Source organism: Pogona vitticeps, chromosome 3 (assembly GCF_051106095.1).
Source record: "Pogona vitticeps strain Pit_001003342236 chromosome 3, PviZW2.1, whole genome shotgun sequence".
NCBI classification, from domain to species: domain Eukaryota; kingdom Metazoa; phylum Chordata; class Lepidosauria; order Squamata; family Agamidae; genus Pogona; species Pogona vitticeps.
The window spans coordinates 246,156,054-246,175,995 of record NC_135785.1 but is presented as its reverse complement, the minus strand read 5'-3'; the positions used below and the strand labels follow the sequence as shown (position 1 = coordinate 246,175,995).

Genomic DNA, 19,942 nt, shown 5'->3' with positions numbered 1-19,942 from the left:
AAATGCTGGCCACTAATCAATGAGAGATTGAAGGGAAACTGCTAAATTTGGGGACTTTGCTGCAATATGGGCAAAACAGTCCAGCAACATGTGACCTGCGTACCACTATGAAGGGCACCATAAGAGATCAGAAAGAGGAAATAAGTTTCCTTTCAGAAGGCATGGCAATAGTCTTTCCATCTGCCCACCTCCTTGGGGTGGAGGCAAGGGCTCACTTTGCACAGCTATGTAATCTCAGCCTGGAAGGTCACTGTATGAAAAGAATAGACCATTCTTCCACACTTTATGTGTCTAGAGCAGATTGGACTCCCATTGCCATCACTCACACCAACATCAATGGCGAGGGATGATGAGATGTACCGTATTTTTCTGTGTATTAAACAACACTTTTCTCTAAAATAATTAAAGGAAAAATGTAGGGTCGTTTTATACTCGGAAGTAAGGGGGGAGGGATCAAAGCGCTTTGAGCCCCGCTTTCCCTCTCCATGTTTTGCAAAGAAAATGGAGGGGGGAAAGCGACTTCTGCTGGCCCCCTACATTTTCTTTCCAAAATGTGGAGGGGGAAAGCTGCTTTTTGCAACAAAAATGTAGGGGGAAGGGAGGAATCACTTTGCCCCTCCACTTTCTTACAAAGAAAAAAAAATTGGATTAGAAAAGGGGGGTCTTATACAGAGAAAAATATGGTAGTCCAACATCCGGAGGACCTTAGGCCTAGACAGACAAAAGCAGACACAAAAAGCCCCAGAGAGGAATAAAACACGGACTAAGTAGCACGGAATACCCAGTCACAAGCCTCTCTTTCCCTCCCTTACTAGAATTAATAAGAATTAGGTCCAAGCTATCTCAAGGACCACATCTCCCTTTATGAGCCTGCCTGATAATTAAAATCATCAGGAAAAGCTTTTCTCTTGGTCCCACTGCCTTCACAAGTGAGCTTGGTGGAGACATAGGAGAGCGTTCTCTGTTGTTGCACCCAGATTCCAGAACTCCTTCCCACAGGAGGCCAAGCTAGCCTCATCTCTGCTGTCCTTCCAACAAGCAGACAAAGACCTTTCTCTTCAGGCAAAGTTTTCCCTGAGTGACCGATGAGAGCCTTACTGCTCTTAATGTGTTTTTAGTGGGGAGGGGGGGTTACTTTTTTAGTGTGGTTTGTTTTAATTCTTTTTAAATATGTATATATTTACTGTGGGGTTTTTTTTAGCTTTTACATATTGTCTTTCAATGATATAAGCCACCTTGGGTCCTTCTAAAAGTGATACATACATACATACATACATACATACATACATACATACATACATACATACATACATACATACACACACACACACACACACACACACACACATACATACATACATACATACATACATACATACATACATACATACATACATACATACATACATACATACATACATACATACATACATACATACATACATACATACATACATACGGGTTAAACTCACACCAGTTTTTTTTTTAGGAGGTCTGGAAAAATACTCAACATGAAAAACAGAATACATTTTATTTTACACTGCTAGTCTTCTACTCTGGGTTTGCACAGGGATCATCATCATACTTGCCAAAGGCATTGAAAGTTTATGCATCTGGGTAAGAGGTTATCCTAAGGGGATGTGGTGGCGCTGCGGGTTAACTTGTGCTGCAACAGTCATAAGACAGAATCTACTAGACATCATTTGTCCCAGCTCCTGCCAACCTAACAGTATGAAAGTATGTAAATGCGAGTAGATAAATAGGTACCACCTCAGTGGGAAGGTAACGGTGTTCCGTGTCTAGTCGTGCTGGCCACGTGACCACGGAAACTGTCTATGGACAAACGCTGGCTCTATGGCTTGGAATCAGGGATGAGCACCGCACCCTAGAGTCGGACACAACTGGACTAAATGTCAAGGGGAACCTTTACCTTTAAGAGGTTATCCATTATTTTTTCAATCCTGGTAATATCCGGTTAACCTCTGATTCCTATTTACCCTACAGATGTTACGTCTGCATGGTGAATCTTGGCCTGCTCCTTTAAGCCCCTTCTCTTTAAATACGTGAATGGTCATTTTTTGTTTGATAGTAACTTTTCCTCCAAAGAATTCAAGTTCCCCCTGGCAGAGTGTCCTTACCATCCATTCAATTAGGCTGCTTAAGATGGACTTGACTGACCACTTTTGGCCTTTATTTCTAGCCTCCACCAAAGTGAAAGCAGCATATGTGTAGCTCTCCTCCCACTTTATCCTCACAACTAACCTGTGAGGTCAATCAGACTAAGAGTGTGTGGCTGGACCAAAGTTTCTTGACTCAGTGGGGTGAAAAACTTGGATTTCCTACATACTTCTCCAACAAAAGCAATACTGGAAGAATTACATTCATATATTGCATTAATTCTAGGAAACACGGCTTCAAAAAAAGAACACAAAACTTTTGAAAAAACCTGTAGGAAGAAAATCAAGTAGAGAACAATGGTCCTTTCATGCAAAGGTAAATATACGTTGCTTATTAGATGGACTCCATGAGGCAACCTTGAACTACAGCTGTATTTCGCAACCTAAATGATTTAATCACCTCTCCTGATTCCTGCCAAAAAGTATGAAAGCAGGTCAATCCTGCCAAGCCAATATAATACAAATATTGATAAATCGCAACTTAATTATCCTCAGTGCAAAGGGAGCCAAAGCATAAGATCCATACAATATCCAATATAAATTTGAAGCAGAAGACTTTTTAAAAAATAACTTGCAGACACTAGCTATTTAAGTGTTCCTTTCTATTTAGATAACTTGTTCAGCATAGACTTGAAAAATAAAGGCGAAAAACTGAGCTAAACCTTTTAACGTGTTTTTTTTAAGCCCACATCAGGCAATTATTTCTGCTCTCAGCAGGAGTTAAATTTACTATCTCAGGAAAACATTTTAAAAGAATCCAGCATGCTCTTTTTTAAAAAGTTCAATAAAATCAAAGAGCAGCTCTGTCTAAATGAGGCCACACGTACAGGGGGCATCAGCTTTCACCCACTTGGTGATGCAGGTGTTTAAATGCTAAGTACCTGATGAACAGAATACCTCTTCCTATGTAGGTAGGTAGGTAGGTAGGTAGGTAGGTAGGTAGGTAGGTAGGTAGGTAGGTAGGTAGGTAGGTAGGTAGGTAGGTAGGTAGGTAGGTAGGTAGGTAGGTAGGTAGGTAGGTAGGTAGGAAGGAAGGAAGGAAGGAAGGAAGGAAGGAAGGAAGGAAGGAAGGAAGGAAGGAAGGAAGGAACTCTATGCTACCTATTCTTCTTGTGAAGGAAGAACAGAAGGAAGAATATCATGTTCTTTCTCAGTAATTATATGATCTCTATCTTTGCTTTTATAGTGAAACCTAGTGTCACTTTGATTTGTCACCAGATTTGGCACAATTAAAACTAAACAAAGACACTAGGGGAACTCTATTTTAAAAACGTAGGCAGTTGAACTACACACAACAACATCTCTCCTGCATCTGTTTTCTTTCACATCGTCTTCAGTGGTGTTAGTGGTTTCTAATCTGCTTACATTACTATCTTCATTGTTACATCACCTGTCTGGGGGCATTTGCGTTTCAGCACAGCGGAAAAGCCAGCTGGAGGGAAGCTTGGCAGCCAGCGATGATGTCTCAGTTACTTGATCATGGATATGAAGCCACCATGGTCTGAAACCAACTGTACACCTTTAGAGCTATCCCCATAACATGCCCTTCCTTCCACTGTGAAAGCCCATGGACTCCAATAGTAATGAACGGAGTGTCTCATCCAACCCTTCTCTGTCATCACTTTAAAGCAAATTGTGATGCTGATATACCAACTCCATAGCACTTAGAGCATACTTTAGGTAGTTTACAATTTAATTATTCAGGCTACACATTGTCCCCTCCCCAGCAAGTTGGGTACCCAATTTACCAACCTCAGATGGCTGGAAAGCTGAGTCAACCTTGAGTCAGTTACCTGAGCAGTCAGGATCGAACTGAAGTCATAAGCAGAGTCCTGACTGCAGTACTGTAGTTTAACCACTGTGCCACTTTAACCACACAAAAACAACTGTCTGAACAGGGGTTTTCTGCAGGTAGGCCCATCATGTGGGCGAGAAACTTTCTCACCTTCTGGCTCATATGCAGAACTTAAAAAAATAGAAATCCTTCGCTTCTTTAGACTGCCACTGTTGCATGATCAACATAAAGCTGGAGAGAACTGGGCTAGCATGATCTCTTCACTGTATACACACTTACATAATACCTGGATAGAGTTTAATTTATTTGGGACCATTAGCTATGGATATATCTAGACTTACAGCAAGCTTATGAAACTAGTGTCCAATTGAGCTAAACAGAGCTTTCTAGTCATATATGGACACTCAAAAGAAGATTAACAGTCAGGTTTTTGCTGACTGCTTAGGCTGCGCATACACAAAGACATCTATTTTAAGAACCACCCAGCTAAAATCTTTACACCAAAGGGTTAAGATCAAAGACAAGATTGGGGGGGGGGGAGAGAAGCAAGACCTTGCAGGAAACAGAGTAAGAGCAAAAATCCTTTTATCTGTGGAAAGAAGGAGAACATGCCAGTTACTAGGGCCCAAGAGTGACGATCCAGTACCATCTCAATTTCAAAATGGCATCAGATAGCTGAAAACAACAGAGGTGCAGTGTCTAACAAAAAAGAAAAGAGAAACATGTTTTTCTTGTGCACAATCCAAAGGCAAGTGTGGGTGATACCTTTATTAGACCCCTCAACATTACAAACAGAAGGGCTAGAGTTGAAAGCTAGCTTCTGTTTGAAATTTTTTTAGGGCAAATGGGAGCACCATTTTCACCTTTCACAGTTGCATGCAACATTCAGTACCATCGACACTTTTCTCTTCTTAATAGAGGGATGAGAAATATTTGCACACCTAAGAGAGATCTGGGGAGGTGCACTGGGCATGTAATGTCAAAGAGATGGGTTTAAACTATTTAAAAAATAAAAACCAGGAATCCCTAGACATCTACTTATCGTTTTGGTTTAGGGGAGAGAGGCTGAGTTGGAGCAGTTTCCTCCAACCTATTTTATTTGAAACTACTCCTCCCGGGAACTTGTAGGAGCAGGAAAACTCCATCAAAAACACTCTACTTTTTAAACTATTATTCTAGAGCAGTGGTTCTTAACCTTTGTTACTCGGATGCTTTTGAAATGCAACTCCCAGAAACCCCAGCCAGCACAGCTGGTGGTGAAGGCTTCTGGGAGTTGCAGTCCAAAACTCCTGAGTAACTCAAGGTTAAGAACCAGTGCTCTAGAGCAGTGGTCCCCAACCTTGGGCCTCCAGATGTTCTTGGACTTCAACTCCCAGAAATCCTGGCCAGTAGAGGTGGTGGTGAAGGCTTCTGGGAGTTGTAGTCCAAGAACATCTGGAGGCCCAAGGTTGGGGACCACTGCTCTAGAGGACATAGAATGGCTGCAAGGGATTTGGGGAGTCCCAAGAAGGGCACACGCCACTCACCAGACACACTTTGCCAACTCCTGTCTGACCATAATATTACTTTTCAACATGGGGGTGATTTTTACATTCTAAGATGAGAGAGAGAAATGTCTGCATGTATTTAAATGCAAACTCAGCCACCAAGAGAACTCAGATTCTGGCAACAGGTGAAGAATTACAGTTCAGATTGAAGAAATCTAATCTCTCTTCTTTCTTTACCTGGGAAGATTTCTACCCCAGATAAAGAAATAATGACAAGTCATCAGGAAATAACCAAGAACCAAGGCATTTATTTAGCTATGTTTTGCTAATATCAAAAGTTAAAATTAGTAGCATATTGGTGAAAATCCTGTTGTTTAGCATAGTAAATCATCCATGAGCAGCTCCAATGAATCCATGGCGATTTGGTGAATCAACTCTTCAAATTGTGGCTAATTCTAATTGTGACTTATTTTAGTAATTCAGGGGTCTCAAACATGCAGGCCGGAGGCCATTTGTGGCCTGCCGGATGGTAGTTTAAGGCCCCTGCCTTGCCTGCCCCCTGAAGCACCCACGCGTCCTCTGCTGTCAAGAGTTTAAAAAAGCCTCCCCCCGCTCACCGGCTCTCTCCCAAGACAGCGCCTCTTGCACCCTTCATCCAGAACTGCAGCCTGCCAGCCAGCCCACCTGTCTGCCCGCTGGCAGGCTGCAATTTCGGATGGAGAGTGCAAGAGGCGCTGTCTTGGGGGAAAGCCAGCGAATGAGGCGCGCTGCCAGCCCTTTTCCCCGAGCGCTTGAGCCGCTGGCGAGCGATGCCTGAGAGTGAAGCTCGCTCCCAGCCTGTCTTCGAAGAGCGCCTCCAAGCCTCCAACAGCAGCTGCCAGCGATGAGGGCTCGCGCGCCCTTCCTCCTCAGAGCCCCAGCTGGGGTAAGGAAACTCCTGGGCAGCTTCCTTGGGCTCTTGCTCTACTTGGCGGAAAATCTGATGTGGCCCAGCCTCACCCTGACTCTGTCTCTAGCGGCCCCCAGGTAAATTGAGTTTGAGACCCCTGTAGTAATTAGAGTGGACCCATTTGAATCAATGGAACTTACAGGAGTGGACTCACTAAATCCGCACAGATCAATAGGCTACTCTAGAGTGATTTGGTGTGCTGAACAACAGGATTTTGGCTGAACAGTTGTGTGACCCCTATGAAATATTGGTTCAGCCTGAAGGGGTGGGAGTAAGAAAGAGAAGAGAGGGGCTGTAAGTAAAATATTTGAATCAGTAAGAGCAGAAGACCTGAAGAGGCTAGAGTTGCTTGTTGCCACTTTGACTGCTTGGCCCTTGTCAACTTGGTCAAGGTATAATTTTTATATGTTTGTGTTAGAGGGGTGAATCTACATAGCGAATTCAAGAATTGCATATTGATATTTTATTTCAGAGTTTTGGTGATTCTCCTGTGTTATGGATACCCAACTCAGCTGAGGATAATATATTGGATTTTTGTCTAATTTTGAAATGAAAGGGATCTGTTGGAAATAGTTCATCACTCAGATAATCTCACACCCCCTCCTCCCATCATCTATGCATAATAAGTGATGCAAGATAGGGAAACAGGGACTAAAGAGATCAACCATAAATTACGCAAGAATCAGACATTTAAATCATTTTGTTGAAGTAAGGAAGCGAGTGTTTTAATCTTATATTGATAGTGCTAACTATTATCTTACTCAGGTTCTTATTATTCTGATTTTAATGTTCCTATTTGAGATTTTATTATTGATTCTGTTCTTAATTTATTTTAAAATTCTGAACTTCATCTTTGGACTGAAAAATATGTTTAAAATCTGTCCTAGTCATATGTACTCAGAAGTAAGCTTTATTTAATTTAATGGGACTTCTTCCCAGGTAAGAATTGTGTATTTAATTGCAGATTTAGTAAGATATACAGTGGTGCCCCGCTTAACGATTATCCCGCTTGACGCTGAAATCGCTTAATGATGCCTTAGCGATCGCAAAACGATGATTCAATGGGTTTTTTCCATTTTACGACAATCGGTTCCCTACTTCGGGAACCGTTTTTACGCTGGACGATGATTGAAAATAGTTGATCGGCTGGTCGCAAAATGGCTCACCACTGTTTTCAGGACCGATTCTTCGCTTTACAGGCATCGCAAAATGGCCGCCGCATGGAGGATTTTCACTGCATGAGCAGGTATTTCCCCCATTGAAACACATTAAACCAGTTTTCAATGCATTTCAATGCGTTTTTTTTTCGCTTGACGACAATTTTGCTTAACAGCGATTTGAACGGAATGGATTATTGTCGTCAAGTAAGGCACCACTGTATTACAAATGTTTTTGCTTTGGTCTAAGCCTTGGATATAATTATCTCAAATATCCCTGAATACACGGGGTAGCCCAAAATGATAAATCTCTTGGGTTTTGCCTCTACAAACTGTTTTTTATCTATTCTGCATTTTGTACCAGTAAAGGTACATTTCAACTGGAATTTATTTTTCACTGTCCCTTCTTTATCTGTCATTGCAGATTTCTATGGTAAGCTATGTATTTTATCTTTTTTCGCAAGCAAGCATACCAGCCGTCAAATTGCATGGAGCAGATAGTTTTTTCTGTTTTCCACTTAAGTTTCCCTCCTCTGTTTCCCCTTCACAACATCTCCAATTGAGTTCTTGTAGTCACTTTATAGAGAAGCACATCCCTGTAGGAGAAAATTGTCAAACCAAAATTATCTCATTATAATTCAGTATCGTATGATCCTCAGAGCTCATTCATTTCATTGCATGATCTCTTCCCCCCCTTGACTCACAGCTGAATACCGGAATCAAGTTCTTAGAAAAACTTTAATTTGAGATGATGTGAAAGTTCTATCCGGCCTGTTTGATCTCTAAGTTTAATTTGCCATGTGATGCTGCAAGTCGTGGCTTAATGATCAGCATGCATGTGAGAACCAGACCACACAGACCTCAGACAATGATGCACAGTCAATCCTGACCTAGAACAAAAGGGCAAACTGGCAAGGCCATCCAACACATCAAAATTTGTCTTTCATAAATCTCAGATACCTCTAAAATGTAAATAAAATCAACCTTAATGTGTCATAAAGTCTAGTCTGACCTATGGTGACTCTTCAAGGTTTTCACCCCTAATATATTGATGTTGTTGTTTTTTATTTTGCTGCTTCATTGTTTTATGTCACTTGTTGTAAATCCCCTCCCCAAGTGGCCTTTGCTGCCAGATGGGTGGTATATAAATCAAATAAATAAATAAAATATTTTCTAGGTAGAGAGTACTCAGAAATGGAAAATGGAAACCTACTTTCTGGGAGCATAAACAATTTTGACCAATCCCAGTCAAACAGACTGAATTGACCCAAAAAACTTAACGGGTTTAGCCTCCAAGTAAAAACTTTAATAAAACAATAAGAGACCAAGCTTTCAACGAGAAATCACATCCTACCGTCTTCGGGATACAAATTTAATTTAACTTATTTTGCCTGGATAAACGTCCTGATTTTACTTTCTGTCTGGAGCTCTAAAACTGAGGTGGCTGACACTTCATTAGCGAACTGCATTTGATGAGTCACAGATTTATATCAGGCAAGTGTGACTTATTCCTTATTTAGGCAATTAATTGCACAACCAATTTGATGAGAGAGAGGTTAGGATGAGGAAATAAGGAGGTTAACCTGAACAATAACAGCGTGTTGCAGGACCCACAAGTTGGTGTTAGACTCCAAATGAGCCTTCCTGACATTTCCTCATGCACGCCTCAGGGCATCCAATGTGCCTCACAGATATATCCCCCTTAGGGCTACTTCATGCCTTCAACTGTCTTATTTTTTCCAGTGGTCTTAAGATAATAATGAGAAAATTATCTGTAATGTTCTTCAGTGCAAGCTTGTGACTCTCTAGGCTGTGGCTCCATTTGAGAAGCAACTGGTTATTCCTGTTTCTAAAGAAAAAGATACAGTATTTAAGGTCTGAAACAGACCATGGGAGAGAATGTATTTATGTGGCTATCAATTGAAGTTGCACAACCACCACGTTTCCTGCTGGTAGTGACAAGTATGTAACTCTTACCTTTGTCCTCACACAGTAAATGGGAAAACTTTGATTTTCTTTCTCTGTGACATGAGATGGCTGTGCTTTCCCTCATGTGACTGTCCCCTCTCAAAGCGGGAAGATGTGGAAGCTTATTTCGGAACACATGAAACACAACTGAGAAAAACACAGTTCACATCTATGTCCTCTCCAGTTGCAAACACCCAATGCCTTTCTGAGACACGATTCTTAACACATTTCTCTATGACTCATATCCATCCACTTAAGCTACCTTCCTCAGGTCTGCTTTGGCTCACAGCATAAATCAGCCACACCCACCATCTTGCTCGCAGTCGACAAAGTTCATACCCAGAGCCCAAAACTTACCCTGATTTCTCCTCCCAGAGAACAGGTTTTTCATTGATTTTACCAGGCTGAGTATTCAATGAATTTCACCAATACAGTACTTATTTCCTGATGCCCACTTTTCTTTTCATTAAATCATATTGGCTACCCTCATTATATCCAGGCCACCCCTAATTCAACACTTCTGATTACAAACCTGCTGAAACACACTCCCAAACTATATGGAATTAAGGTGACACAGTGGTTGAGTTACTGAACAGTTAATTTGGAAGTCCTCAATTTAAATTTCATCTCTGCTATGAACTTGCTCGCTCAGTCCCCATGAAACAGCAACCATTAATGAACCCCAGACTCAGCTTGCCCCTCTGTTACTCCTGCTTTTTCCTTGTCCTATGTTTGTGTTAGTTGCTACCTGTTTGCTTCAAGTCATCATCTGCCACAACATACCCACAAACCAAGGATAATAACGGTAATCCAAATCAAGATCATAAACCACAATCCAAGATTCTGGCTTATGGTTATGCTTTGGAAGGTGTGGGTGAACTATGGTTTGCTGGTTTGGATATAATGTTACACTATGATCACTGCTGCAGAGAAACTAATTTGATCCAAGTATACAGAAGAGGAAACATGTGAACATCCAGCACACTTCTCATTCACCAAACCAAAGTTTACACACATTTAGGAATGATAAATCTGAAATTATTAATTATGTGGCCTTGAGCCATGACTAGGAAACATGTGACTTCAGATCCCATTACCTATTGCTGCTGATTAGGTTATCTAGGGATGGTAAGAGTTGTGATCCAACAAAGTCTAGAGAATCACCAGTTCTTCACCAGTGCCTTAAGAAACTAACCCCCATCTGCATTACAAGGGCAAAAATAATTATTAATTTTTAGATAACTTACGTAAAGCATTCTGAGAACTCAAAGGCACCATATAAATTTTAATATTCGTATACAAATCAGTAATTGCATTATATTTCAGTCCTATCATGGGGGCATGAAAGCTTCGATGGTGTACTGTATTGGCTAAGAAGCTAAGTTACAAACCAAGATGTCCCTGGTTCGAAGCCACTGACTTTTAGTTTTGGCCTCCCCTGCCAGCCCAAGATCTACAAAATGGGCAATAAACATATTGATAATAGTCTTGATACCTAATTGATGATTGGTATTGTTATTAAATATAACATTAAAATGTAGAGATGGGTGTATGTATAAAACAGCTTTCCACCAGCATGGATCTGCCACAACAATATATCGGAACAATGTGTAAACAGAGGTGAAGGCACTCTTGTTGATGCAGCCACTATCTCAAATGCCAATTCTTTGATAAGAACTAGAATAGTCAAATGGAATGTTTATCTTAAAAAGCATTCATCTTGTCAGATTAATAGTAAAATATATGGTCTTCAAAATCTGCACCTGCCTTTAAAGTCATCTTCTTATGGTAGACTTAATGACGCAAAAATGTGTGAAAATGCAACTGCTGAAATTAGAAAAACAGTCAGTACTAGATATTTTGGAATATTACATTATTAAATTTACTTTGAACATGCTGCACAGGTTATTAGAAATTGTGCCATCATCTTATTAAACGGCTTTAATTGGTTGAAGATGTGATGAGACCAATCAGGGGGAATGTCTTTGGTGAATGCTGGCATTACGGCATAATTTGATACAGAAAAAATTAGGCAAGAAAAACCATGAAATAAAAAGCAGGTTAATGAAACTATAACCAGGCAACACACCGGTAACTCCTTTTACTCATCTATCCAGCTCATTATTTATTCTTTTATTTACTTTGATATATATTATTCATAATAACTTGTCATAATGAAAAAAGGAGAACTCCTAAAGTTTTGCCATATCTTCAACATATGAACAGTACGCTAACTGTTCATTAGAGCTCAGATAACTATATTTTCTGGCCCCAAATTAGAAGGTCGTTTACATTTGTTTGTTGTTTGTTTTATTTATAGGCCACCTTTCTACCAATACAGGGACTCTAATATGATTAGAGTTGAACATACCACCTGTTACAATTCAGATGATATTATAGATACCACCTGTTACAATTCAGATGATTGTCTGACTCCAATCTATGTGTAAACCACTTAGGTTCAGCCAGAATAACATATATTAAACTATTTTTGGCCCTTCTATTGAAAAACACGCAACAGAATAAATATTTCTACCATGTAGAAATCAAGAATAATCTTTTGCAGATACTCATTCTATGTGGGATATGTCAGTTTAACAGAACAAGAGCGCAATGTGATAAAAAGCTTCAATTATTCATTTTAATTAAAAACAAAAATTCCCACTTGCCTAAATATATTTCTCAAACATCTGAACTGTACAATGCAATTTCAGGTATGTTACTTTGTCTGAAAATGGCATCATAATAAATAGAACAGAGACGGATAAACAAGAATGGATTGAGAATAAAATTAATCTAATTTATTACACTCTTGCCGGACATCAGAAATCATGCTTAAACTGCTAAGGTGTCCACTCCAGTCTCTGACTCAGCAGAGGCATCTCTAATGGGTTCTGCCCAAGGTTAAAACTAAAATTTGAGCACTCTCAATATTTCATTATCTAGAAAAATGAACTGTTCCGGAATACATGAAGAGTAAAATGGAAGTTGTGCTTTTAAGAGACAGGAAGAACATTCAAACAAACAGTAAACACTCAAAGCAAAAACTCTTGGGCATAAAAAAGAACAACATCCATTATTCAGAAATGTGAGAACTCTATGAAGTGGGAGGAAGAAACAAGTCTGCATTTGGGGGTCTAGATGAGCTGGTCAAATGCACCAGAAGTTTTTAAAAAACTGATGATTCACTAATCTGAAGAGAGTGCAAATTTCATGAGATAGTTCCACTCATACAACATCATAGAACAGCTTCCCTGAACAGGATTGGTGTGGCAGACAGTGATGGACACTCTTATCTCTTGCTACCAAAAGGCGGCTATGCTGTAAACCTTTCTAAGGACCTAAGTTTTTAAAAGAAGCATTCCTTATAGTTTGAGTTTTAAACCACACTACTGGAATATACATGACGCGGTGGTCATTCTAATGTCAGTGAACCTTGTGTTCATGCGAACTCAGCTACAAGGAACTATTTATTTATTTTACTTATTTACTCACTTTATATCCCATGTTCCTCCCAAACCCTGAGACGCAGGGCATATATATTTCCAAACAAGAAACAGTGTTTTCCCATCAAGGACAGGTGTTGCTTTCATTGCCACAGGGAAAAAGTGGAATCTTTTATTGTGTAACTAGAGAAAGTACCTATGGGCTGCTGAAGGACAGAACGAGCTTGGACCCGGGTTCTGGCTACTAAAACCATTCATCATCAACGCCATTTCACAGATGTATCACTGGTTCAGAGGGACCGTATGTCTCTCTGCTAGATTTTATCACTCAAAATAAATTCAAGAGCAGAACACTGGTGAGACACCATACACATTCACAAACAGTCGGATGTCATGCTGCTAAAATTATTCTGTGTTTCACTAATACAGGATTTTAATATATATTTAGACATTATTTCAGAGATGGGAAGAAAAGAAGCCATTATCCATTACTCCCCTTAGCAGTTATCTGCTATAGAGCTGCAATTGCAGGGTATAAACAGATTTTCCCCTCCCCAAATTTCTGCCACACTCTTGTTTTTAGTACTAATAACCAACTCTGAACACTGATTTTTATGCAAATACATTTATGGAAAAGCAGGAATGGAAAACCTGGGGAAGGGAAGGGAGTGGTATGTCCTGGAAGATGGCCCGGCCAGCTGGCTAGGACCTTGAACAAAATCACTTCACTCTGCAACATTTTCTTGCAGGTGGCTTGAGTAAATTCATAATTCCAAAGCAGTGATTCATGCACTGTCTCCCACCCATCTTCCTAAGAAAACCCTCGGTTTGTAGGACCACTGAAACATTGGCTTTTGTTCCTCCTTGAAAAGGGAACTAAAAAAGCTTCCCTTTAACACTTGGGAAAACGGTGATTTATTGACTGCAAGCTAGAACAATATACTCTGTGCCCAGCGTTAAGGACAGTTCTAATACCTTGATCTTGTTTTCTGACATTCTGCTTGAATTCTTGGCAGGGCCCTTCTTAAACTCAGCCTGCAGGAATCCCTGATCTGTCTCGACACACATGGCGACGAACCAAAAGCAACAGGGACGACTTCTGAGATTCTTCTTTAAAAGGGCCCAGGCCGAAATGGCAAGAGTCACAAACCTCTGGCAACAAACCCATGGCAATTAGCTCAAGAAACCCATGGTGATTAGCAAACCTAAGACCAGCAGGGATGAGAATTATTCAAAGTAGCCACACGGCAAGAAGACAGGACACAAAAACTACGCATTCTAGACCATCTACCTAATATGGGTTTGCAATCTACAGGTGCTTCAACCTTGAGAAAGCAACTGCTGTATATTCGGAACGGAAAGCTATCTGGAAGGGTTGAAGTGCAATTCAAAGTGGAGGAGAAATGAAGGGCATCCTTCTTCCACTACTTCTTCTCTCAAAGCTTAATCTGTCAGGAAATGGCTTTTCCCAGCAGTGTCAGAAAAACGAGTTCCATCTGGTTTCAGCTACATACAACCGTGTGCAGGATTTAGAGTACAAGAGGAATATTAGCGCTGGGAATGGCCAAGAGCAGCCATACCACAGTTAACAGGAAACAGAAGGAAACTGTATTGAGGAGCAATTCTGCCAGCTTGGGAGCCTGAAGATGGCCAGGTCTGGAAAGAGTTTGTGGGGGATAATTAAGGATGACAGCAACAGTGGAAGAGGAAGCCCAGGGAAAGGCGTCCCAAAATTTTTGGGACAAAGAATGGATACCAAGATTCACAAAGAAACTTGGCTAATGAGGGACAATGATTTGAAGGAGAGGATCCAGGAAAGGACTAGAACTGTTATTCCAAATCCGTTGTTAGAATTTGAGAAGTCTCAAACTGAAATAAAGAGATGTGTTGTTTTTATACAGATTAAAAAGAGTCCTGCTGAAATTTGCAAAAGGAAGGAGGGAGAGAGGCAGTCATAAAGAATTCACATATGAATTCAAAAATCTGATTCTAGAGAGATAAAATATAAGCTGTATTCTCACACAGAACGCTTTATCCCAATGCAAAATAGCCAGACCATGGAGGAAGGAGAGACAAGCCAAGAGGGCAGCAAATTATAATGCCATGGCACAATTGAGGTAGACACATCTCAACCACAGCGCCCAGTCTATTGGAAAGTTCTAGTGGCTTGTGAAGGAGAACTTTTTAAAAGCCCTACTAGCGCCTACCAAAGATCTATAAGGAGAAGCAACCCAATACACTGCTGACTGGTCTCTCTAGACTGGCAACCTAGTGCTATACAACTCCCATGCTGGCTAAATCAAATGGGAGATGTAGTCCAAAAATGTAAATGACAAGGTTGTCTAACCTCATGGCTCAGTCTAGTTCAACATTGCATTTCCTGCAGAGGCCAACCAGATGCCCGTAGGAAGCTCATACTGGGGGGCATCATGTTTCCCAGCAACTTCATCATGTTTCCCAGCAACAGATGGGGTAGGACCTTCAAGTGGATTGCCCTCCCTCCTGTTAATGGGACGGGGAGGGTGTCCATCCGGTAACCCTTGGGATGTTGTTGGGATTTCTACCTTAAGGACCAATGCAGAACCATCATCTTTCAGTTCACCTCTGCCTTGGGGATACTCCAAACAAAGGACCATTCTCACTATACTGTACATGAAAATCTGCTGTGCAGCCCTTCCATCTTTTCTTTTCTAAGTGTGTGTGTGGGGGGAAGGGATTCGCACCCACCGACTACTGGAATCAAAGGACAACAGGTACAAAAAGAACCTACATTTGAACTCCCAGTAAAATTCCATAGGAAGGGACTGGAAAATGACAAACCCCCATTCAAATGGTACCTATTACGGAAACAAGCGAAAATGATAATTCGGAGTCATAAGTGGGGCAAGGGACCCAGGCTGGAGTGGTCAACATGACCGGGACGGAGAGGTGTTTGTAGTTGCCGAGCTGAATCGGGCAATGAAAACGAACGCCGGGGGTGTGTGAGGACGGAGTGCCGGCCGAGACACGTGAGCCAGCCCACAACCCGGGGCCGCGCTTTTAAATCCCGGATCGTGGAAACTACTCCCGAGGGGGAGGGGAGGGTTTCGACCACGGCTCCTGATTTCCCGTAACAAGCAGAGGCGAGAGGAGGACCACTTCGGAGGTTAAAACAATTCCCCACAGAAGAAGATGGCGGGGGAGAAATCAATCATAACGCGCAACCCGCGTGTACAGCGTCACGTGTGAAAGCGGCACCTGCGACCGTGGCAGCCGGGTTTCCCTTTCATCCCTTCCCTGCCTCCGTCCCCCTCCCTTCGTATCCAGTGCCCCCCTCCCTTGCCCGGGCGCCCGGATCGCGGGCGGCCCGAGGCGGCACCCTTACCGTAGGCGCGGTGAGGCGGCTGATGCTCTCGCCCAGCGAGTCTAGGTTGACCCGTCTCCTCCGCGGAGCCCTCCGGGAGCCCGTCGGGGCCGGCCCCGGGGCTGCTGCTGTCGCTGCTGGGGCTGTCGCCGCCGAGGGCTCCAGCGGCGGGGCGGCGGTGGCGACGGGCGTCGTGGCCCCGGACTGGCCCGAAGGGCTCCGGCTGCCGTTCCAACAGAGCCTGGCCACGGGGCATTCGCTCTCCTCCTCCGGGCTGGTCTCCAGGTAGTCCGAGCCCAGCGAGCTGAAGGATTCCGAGGAGATCTTGCGTCGGGACATGTTGGCCTCTCTCTCGCTCGCTCTCTCTCTGCCTAGAGCGCGCGCGGGTGGCGGGGATGAGTATACGGGTGTACGTGTGAAAGGGCTGCTGGAAGGTGGCGGGCTTGGAGAGGGAGGGCGGGAGAAGGGGGCTACGGCGGAGCGGCCAGCGACCGGCGGGCGAGCATCAGACCGAGCCGGGCGAGGGAGCGGCGGGAGGCTGGCCACGGAGGAGTCCCGCGGGGCTGCTGCGGATGGCCATGGCTCGGGGGGGGGGGGGCAGCCCCGTCTGCCTCTGCCTCGCCCGATCCACACGAGCTTGCCTACTCGCAGGCGCCTGTCGGGGAGGATTTAAAGCCGACGCCTCCGACGCCTGCCCTCCTCCTCCTCCTCGCCTTCTGCCGGGCTCCTCTCCTCCTCCTCCTCCTCCCCCCTCTCCGCGCCTCCTCCCTCCCTCCCTCCCTCCCTCTCCTAGCGCCGCCGCCGCCGCCGCTCCGCCTCCTCTCGCCTCCGCCGGCCTCACGTGCGCGCAACGGGGAAGGCAGGTCTCGCCCCGTCACCAAATTTAAAAAGGAAAGGGAAAGTCGTCCTTCAGCGCCGCCGAGACGCGAGGGAGCCCGACCGACCGACCTGCCCTCGCCTTCGCTGAGGCCGACGTGAAGAGGGGCGGCCACCGGCGCAGGCCCTGAAAAGACAGGGCAAAAGGGGGGGGGGAACTGAGTGCACGCAGATGGCACGCGCATCTCTAGGTGCCCCGCATGCTAGAGGCGGGATGGTTTTTACCAAGGAAAGCCCGCCTCTCATGCACGTGGGGATGAGTGACAGGCGACCTACGTGCCTGAGGAGGGACACCTGTTCGGGTGCTGCCCTCCGGTCTGTCTGTGGATGAGCTACTTTGAAGCCCCCGATCCCCCTCCTTATGGCGCTTGGTCCTTAAATCAGAATTTCTGATCACCCTAATTATTAAGCAGAGTGATGCGGCTGCCTTGCGCAGCCAATCTTTTTCCACAAAGTACTGTAGGGTGTTATTCTTTCTAAATGTGAAAATAATATATTTTTCCTGTTAGACATGGACTGCGATGCTTTAGGGTTTGTCTGTCTCGTGCATCAAAATACTGTAAAATCACTCGCTCCCACACAACTTGAGCAGGCATGGGACACCATGGGCTGCTCTCCCTCAGGCAGCAAAACATGTTGGGCTAGCCCAGCACTGGATTTGGCACCCCAAGACGTGAATGAATCCATACCTTCTAGAACCTCAGCTTATAAAATAGACACCCAGCAAATATATCTGGCAGCCAAGTTTTGCATTTAGTTTCTGAAGAATTCATCTGCAAGGATAGCCCCACATACAATGCATTACAGTCGTCCAGATTAGGCATGATTAGTCAGTGTAACTAGAACCCTTCTTCACACATCAAAATCCTCTCCTAGACAGCACTACTACCTGTCCTACAAGGATCCATGCTAGATTCAAGGCTGCCCAAACTGTGAATGTGATCCTCCAGAGGGAGGGTGCCATCCTGCGCAGAACAGGTTAAATTCCGAACTGCAAATTTCTTTAATGGTTGAAAAACAGGACCTGTGTCTTGACTGAGGCTAAGTAAAAAAAAAAAAATGTGTTATTTGAATTTGAAATTGTGTTAGTGTTCCAGAAATGTTATTCCAACAGACCTTCGTGTTTGAGCAATCATACTTGCAAATGAAGTCTATGCTTACCAGGTTTCGTGACGACCAAGCAGAAAGCAAAACAAGATAACTAGCACATTACAGAAGATGTAAAAAGCTCATTCTGTGACAATCAGATGTTTTTAGTACTCCAATAAATTACCTCTTCTCATAACATATTCTCTATAAGAATAGTTTGAGTCTCATCTTGTTCAGCCACATCCAGTTCTAACACTTTATCCAGTCCCCTAAGTTTCATTTGAAAAGGAAAGACAACACTTGGAGGGCATTATTAGGATGCAAGAGGGACACATTCCTAAAACTCAAGGTGACCTCCTCCCACAGCCTTATTTAAATATTAGAAAGCACAGGGTCATTAGGACAATGTTCACAACGCTGAGTAAAAGTTCCCTTACATCGCCTTCTGGGAACTCTCAGCCAAATAGTACCAGAACCAGCCCAAAACTGTGTCCTCAGCTCCCCTGTCATCCAAATGTACATATCAGAAAGATAATGTGCTGCTGAGATACAGAATCCAAAGGGTTGTGCTTCTTGGAAGTGAGCTTACACTCAAGAAGATGTATCTCTTTGCTTGCGGAAGAGTAGAGAGAGAGAGAGGACCTCTTCAGCTTTTCTAACATTTCCTACTTAGGGTGCAACTAGATATTTCCTCTCCCAAGGGAGACAATGACAGGTAAGGGGGCATATTTGTTTCCAAGTTTTTAAAATAGGTTCCCTGCTGTTTTCCATGGGTGAAACTGATGTAGTCATCTATATTAATTTTCCCACTGTACGAGTCCATACCACACTTTCCAATTTCACCTGGGAACAGAGTTACATTCTACTACTGTAATAAATTCCTTTTCTCCATCTCTTTCCTTCATCCACTTTTTTTTAAAAAAATGAAAGTGGCATAGTGCTTATCTGATATGGTGCTAAATGTGAAAAGAGTTTTAATTTTTTAAAAAAATGTTCAGAGAATGGGAGACAACAGGTAATCACACACACCATAAGATGGAGAAGAGCAACGGCATGGGATCATGGGATTGCTTTTAAATTTGTAAACCGCCCAGAGTAGACCTTTGGTCTAGATGGGCAGGACAGAAATCCAATAAATGAATAAATCAGTACAAAATGAACCACACCCTGTAGGCAGAATTTTTTTAAAAAATGCCTATGGAAAAGAATTTGGCTGGTAATGTTTCAACTTTTAACTGTACTGGATCTGATACAAACCACAGGATAAACTGCAATATTGTCATATTAAGCTATTGTCATATATTGAGCTATAACCAGGAAGGAATTCTATCACCTAACACAAATGTATGTCTCCCACTAAACACAATTTTGTTTGTTTGTTTGTTTGTTTGTTGTTTTTCTTTCTTTCTTTCTTTCTTTCTTTCTTTCTTTCTTTCTTTCTTTCTTTCTTTCTTTCTTTCTTGTTTGGATGTGATTCCTTTACAAAAAAGGGGGGAGTATGTATGCTCAAGTAATGATTCTGAGTTTCAAAGGGTTGAAATGACAAGTCAATGTTGCTTCTGCATTCACTCTCCCATCAGTACTCTCCTCAAATCTAGATCCTGGCGGTGATTCTGTCCCCAAACCCTGACATAGACTCAAATCCAATTGGTAAT

The 19,942-nt window shown here is 42.9% G+C and overlaps 1 protein-coding gene across 3 annotated transcripts in view; it reads right to left on the bottom strand.

Moving 5' to 3' along the window:
- GUCY1A2 (guanylate cyclase 1 soluble subunit alpha 2) overlaps positions 1–17,068 on the bottom strand; it is a 241,217-nt gene extending 224,149 nt beyond the window's left edge. For all 3 annotated transcript variants that reach the window (XM_078390083.1, XM_078390084.1, XM_072993644.2), the window contains exon 1: positions 16,344–17,068. In XM_078390083.1, the coding sequence (XP_078246209.1) occupies positions 16,344–16,661 (318 nt within the window). In that variant the 5' untranslated portion in view covers positions 16,662–17,068. The remainder of the gene's footprint in view (positions 1–16,343) is intronic.
- Between the last annotated feature and the right edge of the window lie 2,874 nt (positions 17,069–19,942).